The sequence below is a fragment of the Penicillium paradoxum genome (assembly GCF_028828445.1).
Source record: "Penicillium paradoxum strain IBT 22861 chromosome Unknown utg000007l_segment0_segment0, whole genome shotgun sequence".
Classification (NCBI taxonomy): domain Eukaryota; kingdom Fungi; phylum Ascomycota; class Eurotiomycetes; order Eurotiales; family Aspergillaceae; genus Penicillium; species Penicillium paradoxum.
In genome coordinates this window covers 2,492,211-2,512,883 of record NW_026643185.1, presented here as the reverse complement: position 1 = coordinate 2,512,883, position 20,673 = coordinate 2,492,211, and the positions used below count along the sequence as shown (strand labels likewise).

The 20,673-nt window shown below is 48.5% G+C and overlaps 5 protein-coding genes across 5 annotated transcripts; 3 read left to right on the top strand and 2 right to left on the bottom strand.

Annotated features, from left to right (window-relative positions):
• Positions 1 to 1,781: 1,781 nt before the first annotated feature.
• Positions 1,782 to 3,176, top strand: N7457_008479 (camp independent regulatory protein; the record flags this gene model as incomplete). Its single annotated transcript, XM_057179522.1, has 1 exon — positions 1,782 to 3,176. The coding sequence occupies one exon, from the start codon at positions 1,782 to 1,784 to the stop codon at positions 3,174 to 3,176; it is 1,395 nt and encodes a 464-aa protein (XP_057027908.1).
• A 5,812-nt stretch (positions 3,177 to 8,988) lies between these two features.
• On the top strand, positions 8,989 to 10,910 carry N7457_008478 (Zn(II)2Cys6 transcription factor; the record flags this gene model as incomplete). The annotated part of the gene is made up of 3 exons (XM_057179521.1): positions 8,989 to 9,503; positions 9,551 to 9,639; positions 9,709 to 10,910. The coding sequence occupies 3 exons, from the start codon at positions 8,989 to 8,991 to the stop codon at positions 10,908 to 10,910; spliced, it is 1,806 nt and encodes a 601-aa protein (XP_057027907.1).
• A 1,333-nt stretch (positions 10,911 to 12,243) lies between these two features.
• N7457_008477 (putative ABC efflux transporter) lies at positions 12,244 to 16,220 on the top strand (the record flags this gene model as incomplete). The annotated part of the gene is made up of 2 exons (XM_057179520.1): positions 12,244 to 15,493; positions 15,547 to 16,220. The coding sequence occupies 2 exons, from the start codon at positions 12,244 to 12,246 to the stop codon at positions 16,218 to 16,220; spliced, it is 3,924 nt and encodes a 1,307-aa protein (XP_057027906.1).
• Positions 16,221 to 18,271: 2,051 nt separating this feature from the next.
• N7457_008476 (putative extracellular thaumatin domain protein) lies at positions 18,272 to 18,817 on the bottom strand (the record flags this gene model as incomplete). The annotated part of the gene is made up of 1 exon (XM_057179519.1): positions 18,272 to 18,817. The coding sequence occupies one exon, from the start codon at positions 18,815 to 18,817 to the stop codon at positions 18,272 to 18,274; it is 546 nt and encodes a 181-aa protein (XP_057027905.1).
• A 710-nt stretch (positions 18,818 to 19,527) lies between these two features.
• On the bottom strand, positions 19,528 to 19,794 carry N7457_008475 (uncharacterized protein; the record flags this gene model as incomplete). Its single annotated transcript, XM_057179518.1, has 1 exon — positions 19,528 to 19,794. One exon carries the CDS (start codon positions 19,792 to 19,794, stop codon positions 19,528 to 19,530), a length of 267 nt encoding a protein of 88 aa, XP_057027904.1.
• Between the last annotated feature and the right edge of the window lie 879 nt (positions 19,795 to 20,673).

Sequence of the window (20,673 nt, the reverse complement as noted above, 5' to 3'; positions counted from 1 at the left end):
AAATCCCGATATGTATGTATCGTTATTCTTTTAATAAAATGGCACTCTGGGGTATGCATTGTATGATGGGGATAGAACCATGGGAATGGGAATTCTCCCGGTTGAAAGACCCGAAGGTAAATATGTCTTTGACTACTCTGTACTCCGTACGGAGTACGGAATACTCCGTACGTTATCCAAGTTATTCAAGATCCACTTTAATATGGAATTAATGAAGACTCCCCTTTACCAAGAATAAATTAATCCAGGGTGGAGGGGGTGGATGTGGCCTCTGTAAGCGAGCATAAAGTTCAGCGCCGGCCTCCTCGTGTTGGATTAAGCTTAAGAGGTCCGCACTAACCTTTTCTTACGATCAGAGCGCCACTTTTCTGACACAGAACAGTTTACAGCCCTTTTTCTTTTTCTTTTCTCTCTTTTTTTTTCGGTATTATTACAGGGTACGGAGTCCATCCATCTATTAATGCTGATCTCTTCTTCTACCCTTTACGATGTATTTTAGTTTAATCTATTTGCCAGGAATGGGGCGCATTTGAAGGGGCCAAATTAACCTTACTGCTTTCCAAGGTTTTTCAAACCCCGTCAACCCGAAGAGCAAACAAGTCTATTTTTCAGAACCCAAGAAATCATTTGATTTTCATCAACCTCCAAAATTGTACTCCGTATACTCCGTACATTGAAGTTTAGACTCCTGAAAATTACCGATTTGATTGGATATAATTTACTCCGTACACATTGAGATTACCCAGGCTACACCATATTACATGAAGTCTTTGTATATCCGTGCCACTTCAGCCTCGCCACAACATAGACTCATCTCCTTTTCCAAGGTTCCCATGCATAACTAGCCGAGTGGATTGCGAGAGTCCCAAAAAAAAAAAAAAGAAAAAAAAAACAGCAAAAACAGAAAAAACAGAAAAAACACAGTATAATTATTCTGCCCTTATCTCCTCCACTCCTTCTACATTTCGTATTACCCAAACCCAATGGAAATCAACCTTCAGAAATTACCATCGTAAACCAGGTTTCTCTTTTCCAATCCTTTGGCCCATTCTTGGAATCTCGGCGTTTAGCAAATTCCGATCTTTTCGCTTGGATCGCTTGGCCCGCTCTTGTCTCTCCGCTTCCCTTATTTAACCTTCTTTTTTATGATTTCTTCATTGTGTCTTATAAGCTTCCGGGACATTTAATTGAATAAGAGAATCTCGTTTCTTCCCCCTCCATCTCTTTCCTCTTTCCCCTCTCTTTCTCTCTCTGAAAAAGTTCCCGAGACAATACCAGGCTAAGCCATTCCTTCAGAAACCTTGTGGAGTCACAAAGTAGGTCCCCCACTCTCTCTCTTTGTGTTTGTTCAGCCTTGGCTCTCTCCCTTGTCTTTTTTCGGCATTCTTACGGCCCTCAAGCCCACTTGGCCCACAACAATATCTGCACTCCCCCCCCCTTCTAAAAGAGGCAAAAAGAAAAAAAAAGAAATTACGCCTTTCAAGCCGGTCTAACCGTGTTGGGTGACGTAAAAGCTCGGCCTTACCCACCCACGCCGGTCTACAGGCTACCCCATACCCAACTGACTCGGATCCTGGTTCCTTTTATATTTGGACCTGAACCCTATTTTCTCCCTCTCCACTTGCGCCTCTTTTCTTTCCCTTAGATCTTACGCACCCCCCCAAACACTCTTTTGTACGGAGTACACTCCATCTTATTATATCGTACACACGTACCTTGTCTCATTCAATCTGGCCATCAGATCAAATCACACAGAGTCGTCGGTCGACTCGAGAGCTTGGATGGAGACATATTACGGGCACGTTCGCACTCCTGCGGACGCTATCATTCTTTTCGAAGCCTGCCGTATCGGCCTCTTACCGCGGGTGCAAAGGCGACTCTCAGAAAAAGAGCGACAATCAATTCGATCTGGTTCAGTCTTTGTATGGGATGAGCGCGAAGCGGGTATGCGACGATGGACCGACGGAAAGTCATGGAGTGCCAGCCGTGTGTCTGGTAGCTTTTTGACTTACCGAGAGATGGAAGGAAAGCGGGGAGGGGGCAGTGTTTCTCAGGGCTCTGTGTCCCGGGGAGGCAAGACACCGGAAAGTCGGGGCAGTGATGATGATCGCGCCGATGGAACGGACGAGGGGCCAGATGGGTACCGTTATAAGCCAGATGGCTTGATGAAGCAGTCCTTCAGTATTACAACATCCAACGGCCAGCACTTGCATCTGATTAGCTATTACTCACGCTCTCACCCTTCTGCCGCCAATTTACAACAACCAACCTCAGATCCTGCACTGCGCCACGTTCGCCCCCAAAAAGGTCTATATCCTGAGTCGACAGTTAATGACCAGCAAAACCTTCCTGTCGTCACTCGAGGACCTATGGCAGGTGCTGCCTACCCCATTACTCCTCACCCTCTCGGCACATATCCGCGCGCCACGCATACACAACCATATCCAGCTTATGCCGCCTGGCCACCCACGCCTTTAGCCACACCACCAACTGTTTCAGTACAATATGGTCCCGGTCCTTCATATCTTCCCCCGGTTGCTATTAATGGACATCCTCATTACGGCCCACCACACCATCAGCCTCTACCGCATCAACATCCAGCTGGCCTTCCCCCACCTCCGCACGGAATGGCGGGCCCATATGAACGACCACCCCATATGGAATCTACATTACCTCCAGCCGGACCGCCACACCAACCGAGCTATATGAACCGATCGCCGCGATCAATGCACGAGCATGCACATGCCCACGCTCATGAGCAACGGAGCCCAGCGGCTTACGGACATCCTTTGGTTGATCATCGTATGGCATCGCCGCGTGTGGCAGTGCAATCCCTCGTGCAGCCAAACGGGCATGCGCACAGCCCTCACCCAGTGAAGCAAGAGCCCTCCGCCTCGTTACACCCCCTCAACCCTATTGCCGCATCGCCCAAGCCTTCGGTTCCTGCGAGCGCTGGAAATGCCGTCCCAGGTATCAGTTCATTAATGAACGGTGCATCGTTAGCCCCTCTATCTTCCTCAACTGCCTCTCCCGGTGGTGCCACCGCGGTCTCAAATGGAGCGCCCGCTCAGAGTGCTATCGCCGATGGGCCCCGCGATATCCCCAACGAGAAGATCGGATTCGGAGGCGAGGACACCAGGGCGTTGCGCCAGCTAGATCGTGCATTCATCGCATGAAGCAGCCCCTTCAATTTCCAGGTGAAACCAGAAACAAAACACTTTTTAGACCCGTTCCACATGGTTGGGATGCAGCTCAACCCTATGTTTTATCTTCATGTCTATGTTTCTCTACTTGCTTTGACTCCTTTTCAAAGGGAAGTCCTGTTGTTATCTCAGTGATATCCTCTTTGCTTTTGTTTTGTTTTTGCGTTTATCTTTGTATTTGTCATTATTAGCCTTTTGCATGGGTCGGGGCCATCTGTCTTTGTCTCTTTAATGTGTGGTCGGGTCATGGCTATGGGGTCAAATGGGACTTCTCATATATGATGCATTGGGAACGGTTTACACGGTTGGGGTATGGCTATTATCATTAAATGGGCTACTTGTGTCTTGTCAGTTGACTTGCTTCTATCCTTCCACAATCCTGATATTGTTCTGCTTGTGGACTTTATATGCTTAGAGATAATGCTTTGTAGCCGCAATCTTGGAATGTTTCGGATCGATTGTATGTGCCACTCTCGTTGCTTTCGCATCACATGTCTATCGCCTATTACCTAGGCCCATGAGTAGCAGCATGTGTCAGGTTCTGGGTATATTAAACAATGTGAAACTTGAATGTTACGAAATCCTTGAATACGTCGAGAACTACGAGTTAGACCCTGCGAATAGCTTCACGAGTGTCTGTAAGGATCTCTAAGACCTCGGTTCGCCTGGCCGTTTCCCCCCGTTGGAATTTTCTTTATCAAGATCCCTGGTGCCTCTCAGATAGGGAATGGTCGCTTCTGCTTTATTATGCTGGCACCCTAGCAAGATATTGGGCATATTGGGTATACTTGCTTCTTATCTTTCATATAACCTTGTAAGTTAGAAGGATCTTCCCTAATGATCGTTTGTTGAGGTTATCAAGCAGCAACTCATTTTTTCAAGACTTAATCCTGGCAGTGATTGGCTATTGAAGAAAAGATAGTGTTGTTCTTATCATCCTAGCAGTTCCTTGAAGATCCGACGATGTAAGAAGTCCTCGTCGATGCCTTTGGGGTTCGACGTCTAGAATCCTCATTCTATTCGGATTGCAACACTCAAAGACCATCCAAACCGGGATATCTTGGATAATTGGTATGGATGAGTGGACTAGGTTGTTTCCATTATCGCAAGTAATCCCTGGGGAAGAGAATCCTAAACTGCCAACAAAGATGAAGCGAAGGCTTATACATAGCTCGCTTTAGTTTCCTAAGTAGTCCAACCAAGGTGGGAGGGTCTTACCTTATGTAGGCACTACCAAGGCTTTGGCCCATCTCCAATTGGCATCAAAGGTTGAGCAATACCTAGATATGCAAAACCGGGACTCTATTCGAGGATTTTGGAGCTCAAGACTGTGCCGAGAGCTGTCTCCAACGCTAATGATGTTATCCTTCTTGCAATGCTTGTGGCAAACTACAACCCCACTGAGAAAAGCCCTGATTGAGTATGAATATCAGGTATATCTGGACAAGGGAATTTTCAATTTGATACTCAAATCAAACGGTATCACCGGCAAATATATGATATCCAGCAATGCTATGCGTCAGACTCAGCTGGCCGCAAGGTCGTCCGTGAAAGCTATAATACGGAAATGCAAGAAATGGAATTGCCACGAGGACCCTTCCAGGTAACTCCATCTTGTTCATGCAAAGACAGCCATGCTGAATGATAACTATAGCCATAAATACTTTAGCCCCAAGAAAGAGGGAGGTTTTGGCTGTTGACTCGATGGTATAAATCTGATCAACGTGTCTGCGAAATTGATATTTGCTTGGTGTTCAATCCGATCAAATATCTTACTCTAGCGAATGCGTGAGCCTGTCGGACTGGACAGAGTATATGCAGACATCACATCAAGAAAGACCATGGAGATGAACAGTGGAAAGAGCTTCTTGGCACTTGTTGCGAGAGGAACATTGAGGACAGCCCTATTCAACCTAGAAAGATGAAGGTTGATTGGGGCTCTGTGTGGTGTATCTGTGCCAAAATCTTCATTGACGCCTCCATAAATCATTCGCAAGATCCAGTTCCTGGCTGCAATGTTAGCCTCGCCATAGAAGTAGAGAAATATACCTGACATATGGCTTTGGTGCGCCTGTCCTTAATTCTTTGGAAGGCATCGCTCATGTGCTCCGGGTTGGGATCTGCGATATGCTTGTGCTCAGAAGTCTCTAGATCCTCGCCTTATGAGTGTGTGGGATTTCCTCTGCTTCGAATTTGTTCAAACTGTGCTTTTCTACAGGAAGCCGGCTCGCTTGGCTGAGAAAGGTGTCGTATGGGGTTGTAATCGGGTGCCCGAAGGCATGGTGGAATGATACTCCTTGCATTTCGGGGCTTGAATTCTGAAGATAAGAGCCAAACCAGAACGTCAGCGACTGGAATTTAAGCTCTTTTTGTGTCGCCAACAAAACATATACTGATACATGTAGCCTCCGATATGCGGTGATCCTCAAACTCAACGTCATCCGTGGCGAGATTTATTGTAAAAAAGCCCAGACATGCCCAAAGTCCATCAATGGGTAAAGTAAAAATATCGTTGCCCAGAGATATGATCTTGGACCAAGGGGATGTCTGATCACTCAGATTCAATGAGGAGTTATACTCATGACTCGAGGCAGCGTGATTGCCGCCTATATCTCTGTTGATTAATCTTGGGTTGTCTTGCCCAGGTGGATTTGGATGTACGCCTTCATCATGCGGAGATGACTTTAACGAGATGGAGCAAACGTGACCTAACCAACAAAAGAACCTCCAGTATGATTACTCCGTACTGCTCACCTGGTCAATTTCGAAATTTAGTTTTGGCGGCCTGTTTTGTCAGGCCTGCATCCGAGCAGGCCGAGCTATATCTGTTTGAACATAAGTACGGAGTATGTATGCTCCTCCTCAGACACAAGATATTCTTTGTCATAATGTCTTGCAGAAAAATTGCAGGCCCATTTGATCCAGTCTCATGTCAAATCCCAAACACAGCTCAGAGACCACCGTGCCGAGAAAAGCCCGATCTTGTTCCTATTTTGAGCAGCCGCGGCTGAAAGAGACCGAACGCTCCGTAAGTGGAGCGAGAACGAGTGCAGCAAACCTTGGATTTGTTTCTGGTTTCTGGACACGGAATACTACGTACTCCGTAGTTTGATTGGAGAGGCACGTTGAATGAGTTCAACGGGGCTTGCCTGCGCCCAATAAGAGGAGAATACTCAACCGAACTTATTTTCGACGATCTGACTAGCGCGCTGCGGATGTCGCAAGTTTCCCACCGTGCAATAAGGAGTTCGTGATTGGTGTTTAATATCATCCTAGGAGTGGTCGTGCATTTCCGGTGGACTGTAGTGGACTGTGCCTGACGGAACATCTATGTGACGAACACCGGTTAGACACTCATTTCCCCTCGTGTCCACTACCATGGCGTTTCCGGATCCTCTCGGAACCCCTCCGAAGCTGGTAACTTGACCAGGAAATCCTTTCCATGTTTGTATGGGGGAGGAGGTCAAAGATCTCGAGAGGGGCAAATTGAAGGGCGGACGATAGTCCAGACCATAATCTCGGCTCACTTGCTGTGTTAGTCAAACTCTGAGGAGGGTCATGTGGCTCTTAAGATTACCCGGAAGCTGGGAACTTTTGGTGCTTTTGTATTCTGGGTATGTGTGACGTAGACGCACAAGCAGAGTACGCAGTACGGAGGAGATGGTGTGTCGCTCACCCCCTTGCTCTCACCAGGAACGAGAGGGAAAGCAAAACATTCGACTTCTTTGTTTGCATTGTGTTTCAACGGCCCCACTGAGCGGGAACAACCGTCGACCCGCCTTTGGCTCAAGCGGAGACTTTGAATCGTGTGTATTGTACGGTGTATAGAAGTATATCAACCACCTAGATCACACTGGAAACACTCGCATGGAGAAGAGAGGCGAGATAAAGAGACTGTGGCCCCGTCAAGAATTATAATGCGACGCCAAAAAAAGCCTTCAGAACGTTCCCCATAATTTTTTACGCGAGATCATCTGTATAAATTGCCTGACTTGTTAGCGGCACATTCCACCATCGAACGATTGGCTCGTATCGTTGGTCCAACCCGTCAGATCAATGGACTTGCAGTGTCAATCTTGAGGATCAAAAAGAAAAGAAAAGGAAAAAAAAAAAAAAAAAAAAAAAAGGGTGACAAATTTCTCGTTGATCTACTTCGTAACTTGACCTCAATGCATGTGTAAATCGGTATAAGCGAAAGCGAAGAAGCTCGTACCAGGCAACTACTAGCAGGGATATGAAAAGCATCTAGCCTCTGACGCGTCTCAGCTGATGGGTCGAATTCGGTTAAATCAAAAAAAAAAAATTCCAACAAAAAGAAAAGGGCCTTAACGCTAGCCCGTCATTAACTCCAGACGAGTGTTTCCTTGTTAGTCTCCCGGCAGATCCATGGGGGCATTGCGCAGTCAGTACTTTGGGCAGTTTGCCACATTCCACCCCCTTTTCGCTGTCACAGCTCACAGCAACTAAACAGGATCCGAGAAGCATGGCAAGAAGCCATACAAACTGGACGACAGTGCAGAATATTGACTGCTCACAGAAGATGACCTAAGTGGCATTCTGAACCGACAACGGAGTGGGATCAGGATCGCGTCTGTAATCCGAACCTTGTCAATTCCCTGCAGCGGATGTCCGTGCTGGTCGCACCAAACGATCTGGCCCACTCTTTACCCCAGATTTGGCGGCATTTCACGAAAGAGAATCCTACTCGGAAATAGCTGGAAATTTCAATCAAGACCGGGGCCTTTTAGGCCCGATGTGTGGGGGGGTCTCCCAATGGGAATAGGCGTCACTTGGATCGAGGGGCATCTGAGCAGCAACAAAAAAAAAAGGAAGCAGAAGAAAGCTTCATAGTGGGGGAGGGGAGCCTTTCACGCTTGGTGAATGGTTCGTCAGAGGAATCCTCATCAAGTCGTATTGCTACACATCATTCTACCTATATTGTCTGTACAGCTCCGGGGACTAGGTGTCATCGCATCCGGGGTGATTTGTCTTGGCTCGAGGAAACCCCACGGATCAAGGGGGAATGTCTTACAGGGTTGACTTCTGGCGCATGTGGCATCATGACGAATCACCCACGTTATTCTGTATTGAAGTATTGCATGTGTAGTTGCTTAATGGCGCTCCGGACTAGAATCATACGAGGCAGGAGTTATGGATCAGAGGCCGATCCCAAGGCAACGAGTCCTCCAAAAAGAAAAGCAAAGCAAAATCGAACAGCAAAAAGCAAATAAAACCCAAACCCCAGAAACCATTCGCTTTTTCTTTTCTTTTTGCTTTTGCTGAGGCTTGTTCACTGCAAATCAGGGCGTCAGATCCAACATGCTTGGCAGCCTCCCCGCATGCGAAGGTTAACAGAGACATAGGTCTGAGAATATTTAATTTAGGAAAAATTTGAGGGAATAGAAATTATTGAGGATTTCCGGGCTAATGCGTTCATAGGTAGAAACTAATGTAGCCTGGATTTTCATTACGCATTGGATTCACCCAAGCCCTATACCTACTAGACGTACGGAGTACTCCGTACCTACCACAAGCTCAGTCTATATTAATGCCCCTAATATCCTTCAAGGTCGGACTAGTTTTTCTCCCCCTCTCTTTGCTGAGTCTATCTGGCAGTTTCTACATTTTCTACGATTTGGAAAGTGTATTCTCTGATCACACGCACGTTGGTGGACCAAGCACATTTTCCCGTACTTAGCTTCCTCCCCCCTCCATTTATACCCGAAAGTCCCCCTCTCGTCAGCAGAGCGCATCTGGGCTCTTATCGGATGTCCTGTTTCCCTCGATGTTGTCAATGCATAGTTCCCCGTTCTTCACCCATGTGGATTTGAATGACTCTGAGGCTCGGGAGGGCTGTGATGCCCGACCGGAGATGTCCGCCATTCCTCTATCAGGGATTCGTGGCTCTCTCATCCGAGCAAGCACATCCAGTGCGAGCACTGGAGTCAGCACTGACGATGCGTCGACTGATTCGCCCGATTGGAATGGCGAGGAATCGCCATCGATCGATCGAGACCAAGAGCAAATGAAAGATTACTCGCAATTCGATTCGACTGCACAGTTTCTAGAGGACATCATGGAAATCCCCAAGGTGGAAGAACTCGACGACGACCTGTTGAGCATCAAGCCGGTGGATGTGGAGTCGGGCGCTCCCGCTGCCGTCCCACGGAAACGTGGTCGTCCACGCAAACACCCGCTGCCGGTCCCTGGAGGTCAGGCCAAGGTCACCAAAGGTCGCTCCAAGACTGGTTGTATAACCTGTCGTCGCAGGAAGAAGAAGTGTGACGAGACAAAACCTGCGTAAGTTCGCATCTCCCACCTGGTCTGTGGGTTGTCTAACAGGTCAGGTGTCTCAACTGTCAGAAAAATGCGGTCGTCTGCGAAGGTTACCCGCCCAAGGAGATCTGGAAGAGTGGGAGACAGAGGTTGGCTGATGGTAGGCGCATTTTATTATTATCTTCCCCCTTCTCTCACACCGACTAATGTGGTTTTTTTTTTCAATCAGCTCAATCCCAGTCCCTTGCAGCCGTGCCGCGCAGTCTACCCCTCCTCATCGACGGCATCGAAACGGAAGTCGACCGTCGCTTTTTGGATCATTTCGTGTATGGTTTCAGTCGTGTCCTGACTCTTATCAATGATGATTCGAATCCCTTTAAGGAGATCCTTCTCCCGATGGCGACCCAGCACCGAGGGCTGATGCACTCCTTGATGTGCTTGTCCGGGTCACATCTCTCAGGGTTGGACCCCGATAAGAAGCTGAAGGAGCGAAAATACTTCCACTTCCATCGTGCCATTCAAGATCTGAAAGACAACATTAATGCCTCATCGTCGTCACCGAAGAGCCCAGATGAGGAAGAGCGACTGCTCGTTGAGGATCCGATCATCGCCTCCACCATTGCCCTTAGCCTGAACACGATCTGCGAAGGCGAAACCAACGGCGAATACCGACCGCACATGGATGCCGCCCGATACCTGCTACTATCACAGCAGCCTCGAAACGAAAAGTTCCGCCAATTCATCGTCGAGTTCTTCCAGTACCACGACGTCTCGAACTCCCTCACCTCCCTCGATCGCCGCCCCAACCTTTTACACAGCGAGTTTCATATACCCGAATTTGTACCCGGTGCATCGGCAGGAATGTTCCTTGGCGTCTTCGACGGGCTGTTCAACTATATCTCGCAGGTGACCCAGCTACGCGACCGTATCCGCGAACGCTTCAACGAAGGCTACGAACCAGCGGTTGACTACCAGACACTGAGCGAGGCCGTCTCTATCGACACAGCGATCCGCGGATGGGAAACCTCTCACGAGCCCGATACCCCGAACTGGTCTCTGGCCCAGCTATACCGCCAGTCCACTTGGGTATATCTATACCGCACAATCCGGCCTTCGCGACCGAGCGATAAGATCGCGCAAGTTGTTGACGACGGGCTTAATTACTTGGACCAGTTGCCACATGATTCAGGTGCCTTTAGTATCGTGCTCATGCCGCTGTTTCTGCTCGGGTGTTCCGCGTTCCTTCCCGAACAGCGCGAACGAGTCAAACTGGGCTTTGATAACCTCAAGTCCTACTCCAACCTGCGGAATATCGAACCTGCCTTTAAGGTGGTTTCGCGAGTTTGGGAGGTAATGGATACCCGGATGGAGGACAGTTGGGATTGGGAGAGGATTATTCATGATATGAAGATGGATTTCTTGATCACCTGAATGTCCCTCTTCTTCCCCCCCTCTCTTTCCTCCGCTTACCCTTCTAACACCCTGTCCTTTTTTTAAACTACTATTTTGTTCTCTTTTGATTATTACCGCCCTCTTGGAAGAGGCGTTGGCCCTGTCCTGGACCGGGGGACATAATGATCATCTCCTCAGACCGAGGTTGTACCATGCGGCGTTTTGGCTTTGATTTTTTGACTGCGACCGATGCATTGCCCGCATCTTCCAGACTGGGGAGGATCGCCGCTTACATTGGCGTTTGTGTCTCTCCAATTTTGGCTTGCGAGCACCGGTGCGCGGACTCTCCGGGGGCGTGTCATCGTGTCATTGTGCATTGTGCATGGTCTAATACAAACGAGCGCCTTTCCTAAAAGCCTCCCCGGTCCGAACCAAAAATTATGGCGGTGTGATTTTGTGCGATGAATTGATGTCGAGAGTCCGGATGATCTCATGTGTGATGTAGGCGTTCTTGTTTTTGGAGGATAATGGTCTGGGATTTCATTTTATTCAGGGCAGTGTATATATCGAGGCTTGGGCTTTCTTGCATGACAGAATAGGAAATAGGGCCTTCATCCTTGTACAGTATTGAATGGTTGTTTTTTGGTTTTAATTTGTCCGGTATTCAAGGTCTAGACTCTGGTTCCTGGAGTTTTGTTTCTTTGTTCTTCCCTTGAGCTGGGGGTATCCTTGACTTCAGCTGTGATCTTATGGATCTTATGCAGAGTCGTACCTACACAGCCTCTCATGGACAGAAGTTATGACGAGTGCTATGAGGCTCTAGCTTTTCCCGTCCTTTATTTCGTGTCCTTGCTAGTCTTTCGATATGACTGCCCGGGTTGAAACCTCCGGAGCTTATATACTCAATATGGAGTATATCAGCTAAGTCTGTCCCACATGTTTTGTGATGTACCCTCTACCAGGTGGCCCTCCGGACCCCCCAGTGGATGACAGCTCCTCGCTTATGCAAGGACCACGTTCTGCGGGGTGACAGTCCAATCGTAATCCAAGAGTCGGACGCTAACTATAGTCCGGGAGAGGTCCGAGGTAAGGAGACTGAATTTTACTTCTCCGAATGTGAGTTGTGAACTACAAGGATATCAAGTCGGGATTAGCGTTTGCACCAACCCCTCCGACCAGGGATCAATTGTTGGGGCAGAATCTAGAAACTCGGGGTGCCTATCATCCTGCGGTCATTCCATCCCGTTTATTACCAACAGCGACTCGATGAAAGAGGGGAAGCCGACCTTGAAAGAAGAACCTGGGGGAAATGACCTGGGGTATGATACATGACTCGCAGCCACCCAATCTCACTAGACGAGCACGACTCGCCATGGAGAAAGAGGAGATCATCACCGAAGTGAGCACAGATCATGCGGTCCTTCCTGCAGATGTGCGAGATGCTACATACAACCTCTCTCTGCGCGCAGTAAACCCAGTGGATATCGACGTCCGCAATTTATCCCTCCAAGTCAACACCACACCAATATGGGAGACCTCACCATCAAAGATCTGGCAGCGTCTGAGAGGTCAAGCCCCCGCACGCACATCCAAGGCAGTGTTGGACAATGTATCTGCCTCCATGCCAAGCGGAAGCTTAACCGCCATAATCGGAAGCAGCGGATCGGGCAAGACCTCCCTGCTCAACCTAATGGCTAGCCGAATGAGCCTTTCCCGAACTAATACATCCGGAAGTACAACCTTCAACGACAACCCTGATATCACGCGCATCCGCAGCGCCTATGTTATGCAAGAGGATGTCCTCATTCCAACTCTGACAGTTCGTGAGACCCTGCGCTATTCTGCAGACCTGCGTCTTCCTCCACCAACAATTCCGACTGAGCGCCGCGAGATTGTGGAACAGGTCATTCTCGAACTCGGGTTGAAAGAGTGCGCTGATACCCGTATCGGCACAACTGCTCACAAGGGCTGCAGTGGTGGCGAGAAAAGACGTACTAGCATCGGCGTGCAGCTACTGGCGAATCCGTCTGTGTTGTTTTGCGATGAACCTACGACGGGGTTGGATGCTACCAGTGCGTTTCAGATTATCAGGACTTTGAAGCGTCTTGCGCTGGATGGGCGAACGGTTGTTGTCTCAATCCATGCGCCGCGCTCGGAGATCTGGAGCCTTTTTGATAATGTCGTTTTATTGGCTCGAGGGGCAGCATTGTATAGTGGCTCCGTGGAAGGGTCGCTGGCGCATTTCGAGGAGTGTGGTCATGTTCTTCCACCGTTCGTCAATCCAGCTGAGTTTTTGATCGATCTTGCTGCTATTGATAATCGATCGGAGACGCTTGAGGCTGCTTCGAAGGTTCGTGTTGAGCGATTGAGGGAGGCGTGGCGAACGAAGAAGGCCGTGATCACACATACGGAGAGGAAGAACCAGAGCGAAGAGGCAATCTCGAAGCATAAGATCGATAGCCCTGAGACTAGAGCTGTGAAGCCGGTCTCGTTTCGTCGACAGTTCCACGTTTTGACAGCTCGCACTTTTAAGACTACTATTCGTGATCCAATGGGTGTCGCTGGTAGTCTTCTGGAAGCTGTTGGAATGGGTGTCATCAATGGGTGGATCTTCTTGCAGCTCGACGAGAGCCAGGCAGGAATACGCTCGCGTGAGGGTAGTCTGTACATTGCTAGCAGCTTGAATGGCTATCTCATTCTGTTGTATGAGACTTATCGGCTGACAATCGACATTCAATTGTTCGATCGTGAGCGCAACGAAGGCGTGGTTAGCGTACCGGCTTTCCTTTTTAGCCGACGAGCAGCTCGGTTGCCATTAGAGGATCTTCCTGTGCCGTTGATCTTCTCTCTCATATTCTACTTCATGGTGGGGTACCGTCTTGATGCGGCGCAGTTCTTTGTCTTCTTCGTTCTTACCTTGCTCACTCACTACATTGCCGTCACATTCGCCGCAGTAGCTGTTGGTGTTGCGCGAAGTTTCCCTGGAGCCAGTCTGGTAACCAACCTGTCCTTCACGTTGCAATCGTTTGCGTGCGGGTACTTCGTCCAGGCAAACCAGATCCCAGTCTACGTGAAGTGGTTAAAGTGGTGTGCTTATAGCTTCTACACATTTGGTGCCCTATGTGCAAACGAATTCATCGGTGTCAATGGCCCAGAGCTGGGCCAGTTCTATGACTGTCCATATTCCAACGATCCACGGGACCCAGCTTGCAAACAGTACACCGGCCGCTACATAATGGAGAGCTTGGGGATGCCATCCAACTGGATCTGGCGGCCTATTGTGGTGCTCGTCGCGTTTGTTGTTGGCCATTATACCTTGGCTGGACTGTTGCTACAATACAACCGATTTGCCATAGATGTTGCCCAAGCGCGGAAAACTGAGGGTGACCCGTCCAGCAAAAAGGCTAAGCTCGCAATTCGCCCAGCAGACGAGGTGCGCAGGGTGGCGCTATCGCTTGATCAATATGCGCTAGATATCCAAAAGAGACAATATCCCTGGCAAAAAGCAAAGATACTCCAGATCCTCAAGCCCATCACCACTGAGTTTCGGTCAGGAGAGTTGAATGTCATTATGGGCCCGTCTGGAAGCGGCAAGACATCGCTGCTGAATTCAATAGCCCACAGACTACATGGTTCCGCAGGGACAAAATACCGTGTTTATGGTGAAATGCTATACAACGGAGCCATACCCTCAAAGAGCGTCATTCGATCTGTGACATCCTTCGTAACTCAAGACGACGATGCACTGATGCCTTCCTTAACAGTACGGGAGAGTCTACGATTTGCTGCAGGCTTACGTCTGCCAATCTGGATGTCCCGCGAGGATAAGAACCGACGTGCAGAGGAGATTCTGTACAAAATGGGTCTAAAGGAATGCGCCGACAATCTTATCGGCAGTAATCTGATCAAAGGTATCAGCGGCGGCGAGAAGCGGCGCGTCACAATCGCAATTCAAATTCTCACAGACCCAAAAGTCCTCCTTCTCGACGAACCAACCTCGGGGCTTGACGCCTTCACGGCAATGTCCATAATAGAGCTCCTCCACAGCCTCGCCGCCGAAGGCCGCACTCTTATTCTTACTCTCCATCAATCTCGCTCAGATCTCTTTACCCATTTCTCTCAAGTCCTCCTCCTAGCCCGTGGCGGCTATCCCGTCTACGCAGGTCCGGGGTCACACATGCTCGCGCACTTTGCCGAACAAGGCCACGAATGTCCGCGTACAACCAACCCAGCAGACTTTGTCCTAGATCTCATCACGATAGATCTGCAACAAGCAGACCGAGAACTTTTCACACGCGAGCGTGTGCAGAACCTTATTTCCCACTGGCAGAACAGTCCTCTCGAGATGGGACTAGGCCGCCAGACATCGCAAATCGCAACACCCGCAGAGCTGGGTAGCCTCAAGCGACAGATGCTGCCGTTTCGCGTAACATTTCCCCTAGTATTACATCGCTCAGTGATAAATTTCTGGCGACAGCCTCCGCTGGTCATGGCACGGACAGCACAGATTCCGGGAATAGCGATAATCATGGCTCTGTTCTTTGCGCCACTGAAGAATGATTACGCTGCTGTGCAATCACGTATGGGGTTCGTGCAGGAATTTGCGGCGTTATATTTTGTGGGTAAGTCTTATCACCTCCCCTATACTCTCATTTTCCATACTCATCTGGAACAGGCATGCTCCAAAACATCGCAACCTACCCTAGCGAACGCGACGTCTTCTATCGCGAAGAAGCAGACAGCTGCTATACAGCCTTGACATTCATCCTTAGCTACACGGCAATCGAAGTCCCATTTGAGATAATCACATCGCTCATATTCGGCGCACTCGCCGCCTTCGCAGACAACATGAAACGCACGGTACCGATGTTCCTCATCGCCGCATACAACTGCTTCTGCATAATCAGCTGCGGCGAGTCCGTGGGGATAGTATTCTGCACGCTCTTCTCGCACGTTGGCTTCGCCGTCAATGTGACTTCCATCCTACTATCCATCTCCAACATCCTCGGTGGTATCATGAGTCTTAACGTCAATAATGTACTGCAGGGATTCAACCATCTCTCGCCGATCAAGTACGCCATTGCTAATCTCGCGCCGTATTCGCTGCAAGGCCAGGTATTCCATTGCTCAGAGGCGCAGAGCCTTGCGAATGGAAGCTGTCCTATTGATTCCGGTGAGCAGGTGCTTAAGCTTTACAATTTGGATAAGAATGGGCCGATGAATATTATGGCGTTGGGAATTTGTACGATTATCTATCGGTTTATTGCATATGCGTTTCTTCAGGCTATGAGGTCGCATAGATTGATGGAACGGTGGAGAGAGTGGCGGGCTCAGAGGAGTGCTAGATAGGTTTTGGGGGGGATATTGTCTTTTTTGTGCTGTGTGTATTATGTATTGAGATACCCCTTTCCCATGGCGACTTATTTTGTTGGGAATGTTCCTTTTGATGTTGTTCTGGCTCGCTTTGACTTTGATCGTTCATGGATGGTATGTTTTGACTAGGATTTAGTAACAATGAAACCTAAATCTAGTTTTTCTTTTTCGTTGATATTCTCGGACTACACCTCGCCGGCTTGAGGCCTAGAAGCCTTGGCTTTGACCATCTCTCTCAGGGATCTTGTGGCAATGGTAGCCGGGGTAGTGCTCCCTACTCTGGATGCCAAGATGGTTACATTGAAGCACAACACTGTTCAAAGCGCCTGCTCATACACTCACGTGGTTGATTCGTCGTATGTATCGGGTATCAATCTGCGATTTGTAGGTTCACGTAACATAGATGAATGACTAATATGGTAGCCCTTGGAACGTGGTGAAAACAACATGCCAGGTTAAATACCACGTGTATAGTGACTCAGCGCTGTACCCGACAGCCCCCGGCACATGACGGCAAAAGAACGCTCACGATGAATAGAGTTGACAGGATCAGCATCTTTCAGCTGAATCCTCTTTGACCGACTTAGACAGCTCAACCAAGGATTAAGACACGCCGAGAGAAAGCCGGTAGTCTTGGCAAGGAGCCGGATTCGACTGAACGGCAAAAGAATCCGATCAATTTAAGCATAACCCCGCTCATTGGATGAAAGAACCTTAATAATCAGCCTCTTTCGTCCAAAACCGGAAATCGTGCTTCGCCTCGTGGAGTTCGTTCCCAAACATCCACACGGCATATTCCATGGTTGACGTCTCGTAGAACCAAGAGATCACTGTTGCCTCTCAATAGGAACAGTTCATGACAGATGCTGCCTGCTAAACGTGAATGGATAACTTGGCTCTTTAGGTTATGTACCTATTTACGATGAATGCATTCCCACGTGTGATATTCAGGCACTACTACTAGTCTATACTGTAGAATCTATACCGCAGTCATTAGTATACCTATGACGAACGAAATTATACTATAATACCCAATGACTACATCGGGGTTATCAGATATTGATTGTATCAGATATTGATTACACACGTCCGACAGGAAAAAGTGCAGATCAGACCCTAATTGATCGAATTCGGGGTTTTTTCTGGATGGAAAAGAAAATTTTAAGGAATCCGATCTGGCCTCAAAAAGTCGAAACCTCTTAATCGAAACCCTCCAAGGCAGCAGACCCCTCAGTGGACACTGCGTCGACGCCATCCGCATATCCGCCCATCCGGTTGGCGGAGGATCGACAATTCGTGCAACGGGTCTGAGGTGCGGGGCCAGGTGTGCAAATAGGAATTTCGCGTGTTGGGATCTGTCAAGGGTCGCTGTCCAGAACTCGGTCTAGATCGGAGATATTCTTGTTTGGTGTGTTAGGTGACGAAATTCCACTGTTCGCTTCGTGCCGATTATGTGCTCATTTGTGGATTCGAGGATTGTTCGTTATTTTTTTCTCTTTTTCTTGGGAGGCGTAAGGATTATTACTCTTGCAGTGCCAAAGTATTCGGATACATCTCAAAGGCTAGACCTCTTAACATTTCAGAAGGGACAAAGCAAGTAATTTGAAGTAAAGATCGTATATTTCGTGTAAATCTTCAAGATCTGATGATCATATGTCTATCCACAAGTCTATTTCTCTCCCCCACCAAATATAACTCCCGTTTTTCCATGATTCTCAAGTGTGGGGGGGTATTTCCAAAAAAAAGGCGTAAGAAATCATAGCTCGTGACGAGACATCCTGCCCCAGCAGAAATCAATCCGCTCAGGGCGAGAAGACATGTCGACTCAACCGAACATGTGTAGAACAAAAAAATCACCAATCTGCATCCCCAAAGGTATCACCAGCTCGAGGTGATATGTATGAAAAGAAAGAAACGTCACCTGCCGACTAGGGCTGAGTGCAACGAGTTTGAAAGGTATATAAATGCAAAATGTAAAAAAGAAAGGATGCACAGTTCAACCGGCAAATGAGACACTGCTGGACCGTCTAGGCCTGGCCAATAGACAGGTCGAGAGCAGTGTCGATAGGGCAACCGTGGGTAGCGTGGTCATCAGTAGGTATCAGGTAAGCCGCTGAGCAAGCGGTATCACCAGCCTTGCAAATGGCCTTGGGGCAAGTGGAAGTCTCATCGGAAGGCCGAACAGCGAAGCCGTAGTTGGTGAACTTGTTGCTGGACTTCATGTCGATGCAAGACAGATCCCAGAAGATGGTGTCACCGGCGTCGGTGTACTCGAACTGGAGGACATCGTGTTGCTCTGGATCGAGGGCGAGCTTGATGGAGATACCGCCGCCGTTGGGGTTCTTGCGCCATGTCTCGGAGAGAGTGCCACCACCGCTCTTGATGGTCTGCATGGGGCCAACGTCGCCGGCTACGGACCAGGCGTAGACGTCCTGTTGGAGGTTGTTGGTGATTGTGACGCCGCCGCCCTCCCGCTTAACCATGCCTGAGCGGCGGACCATCATGTCCTGGGGAAGAGCGGAGGCAATGGCGGAGAAGAGGGCAGCAAGGCCGAGAGTCTTGGTGAACATCATCTTGATGGGTATACAAAAATGTAAAGACTGATGTAGTTGGGTAAATTGCAAGTCTGGTCGACAGAAGTAAGGAATGCAACGAGAGTCAATCTCGAAAATGGAAGAGAGAATGTGATAAAGAAGGAATGTACTGATGTACTTTGAAGTGAATGTGTTGATGAATAGAAAGATCGAAGGTGCACGAACGGGGTTTATATAGATTTCCAATGGAGGGGATGCCCCGGATGTACAGACTGAAAGAAAACGTGCAAAGCCACGCCTAGTTCGATCCATGGATCACTTTAGAAAATTGTGGGCTGGCAAAAGGCAAAAAAAGAATCAAAATAAAATAAAATAAAAAAGCGAATCCATCAGGACGAAAGTATGGCACCGAATCAGGGCGTCTCGCCTCGTTCGAAGTCCATTCAAAGAGCCCAGACCTGTGGTTTAAGATACCAAAATCGGGCATGATTCTGATCTGACATAGGAATCTGCGATATTGGATATGTCAGATGTACAACCTCGTATGTGGTACATTGTTCTACTTGTGGACTACACAGTCTAGGATCTTGCCGATAGTTAGGGCATCACCGCTAACCATAGAGGCTCTATATTCTGGCGCTATTAGTCTCTCAGTGTGTCGATGTGACATTTTGCGTGTCCATAACGATTCTTTAACAAAATCGCCCCGCTAACGCCTGCGAGCCACATCCCGACGGGGGTGGCAATAGTCAGCACTCGTCGCCCGAACTCCACGTCATGGCCTCCGGTTGCATCCGCGGTTCTCCCAAACAGATCAGAGAATTCTGTGAACAAACTTCGATCCAGCGATACTCCATGGCAAAGAACATGGCAAGAAGCTTGGAAGCGTGGCTGCACAGACACTTTGCTTGCATTTTTGCCAGGAACCATTCGAGCTTGCCGTCTGTTCTATGGATGCGAGTGTTGGCCACCACATGGAAGTCTTCGATCTTATTCTTCGGCTTACATTCGGACATGGTCATTGTCTAGAAACAATCTAGAATCCCGAACAAAAGTCTAATACGATTTTGAGGCGAATAGTCGAAGGTAAATCAAGGATGTTGTACATTGTACTTGAACATCATAGTGACAAGATAATGCATTACCAAGCTGATAGTATACACGATGTCGTATTTTAATATCAAATGGGCCAAATGGACCAATAATAACGTCTCCTAGACGTTATGCGACAATAATCAATCCAACCAGCCATTATCCCCGTCTCTCTCTCTCGTCCAATGCCGGTCAATAATGGATACAAGCTTATCCCTATGAAGTAGGTGAGAGCTGATGTCCCCACTGCCAGTTCACATCCCCGATTACAAGGAAACAATGCTTCATAAGGCGCTGGCTTCGGTGCCAAAGACCCTGGGCCAATGATAAATTTAGCGACAGCTCATTCCCCCACCACACGCCTCTGACGTCGATCCGGACCCTGGTGCATTCGCCTGTGCCTGGCGATCGAGTCTGGATTCTTTTCTGCGGCAATTATCGTGAGAAAAGGCGTATTGTTTCTCTCGATTGTTAATGTGATTTACTGATCTCATTCTAAATGGGGTGTCCGATCGTCCAGATTAAGTATCTTTAGTTCTGAACCAGTAAACCTCCGATGCAAGTCGACTCGAATCACCTTGAAAATGGGGATGTGGGCCGACTATGGGGGAAGTGTCGTGGCATAGCTCACCGAAGCTCATTTCTTTCCAGATCGTCTAGATCGCCACTTGACTCCGTTTGGTACCTCTGTGGGTAGAAGGTGGGTATCAATATGTCCCTGCAAGGCCCTGGATGATTTATCGCCAGGTGGACCGTGAAGAAGTTGAAGTTGTGACACAATGAATTCCCAATAATAAAAAAAA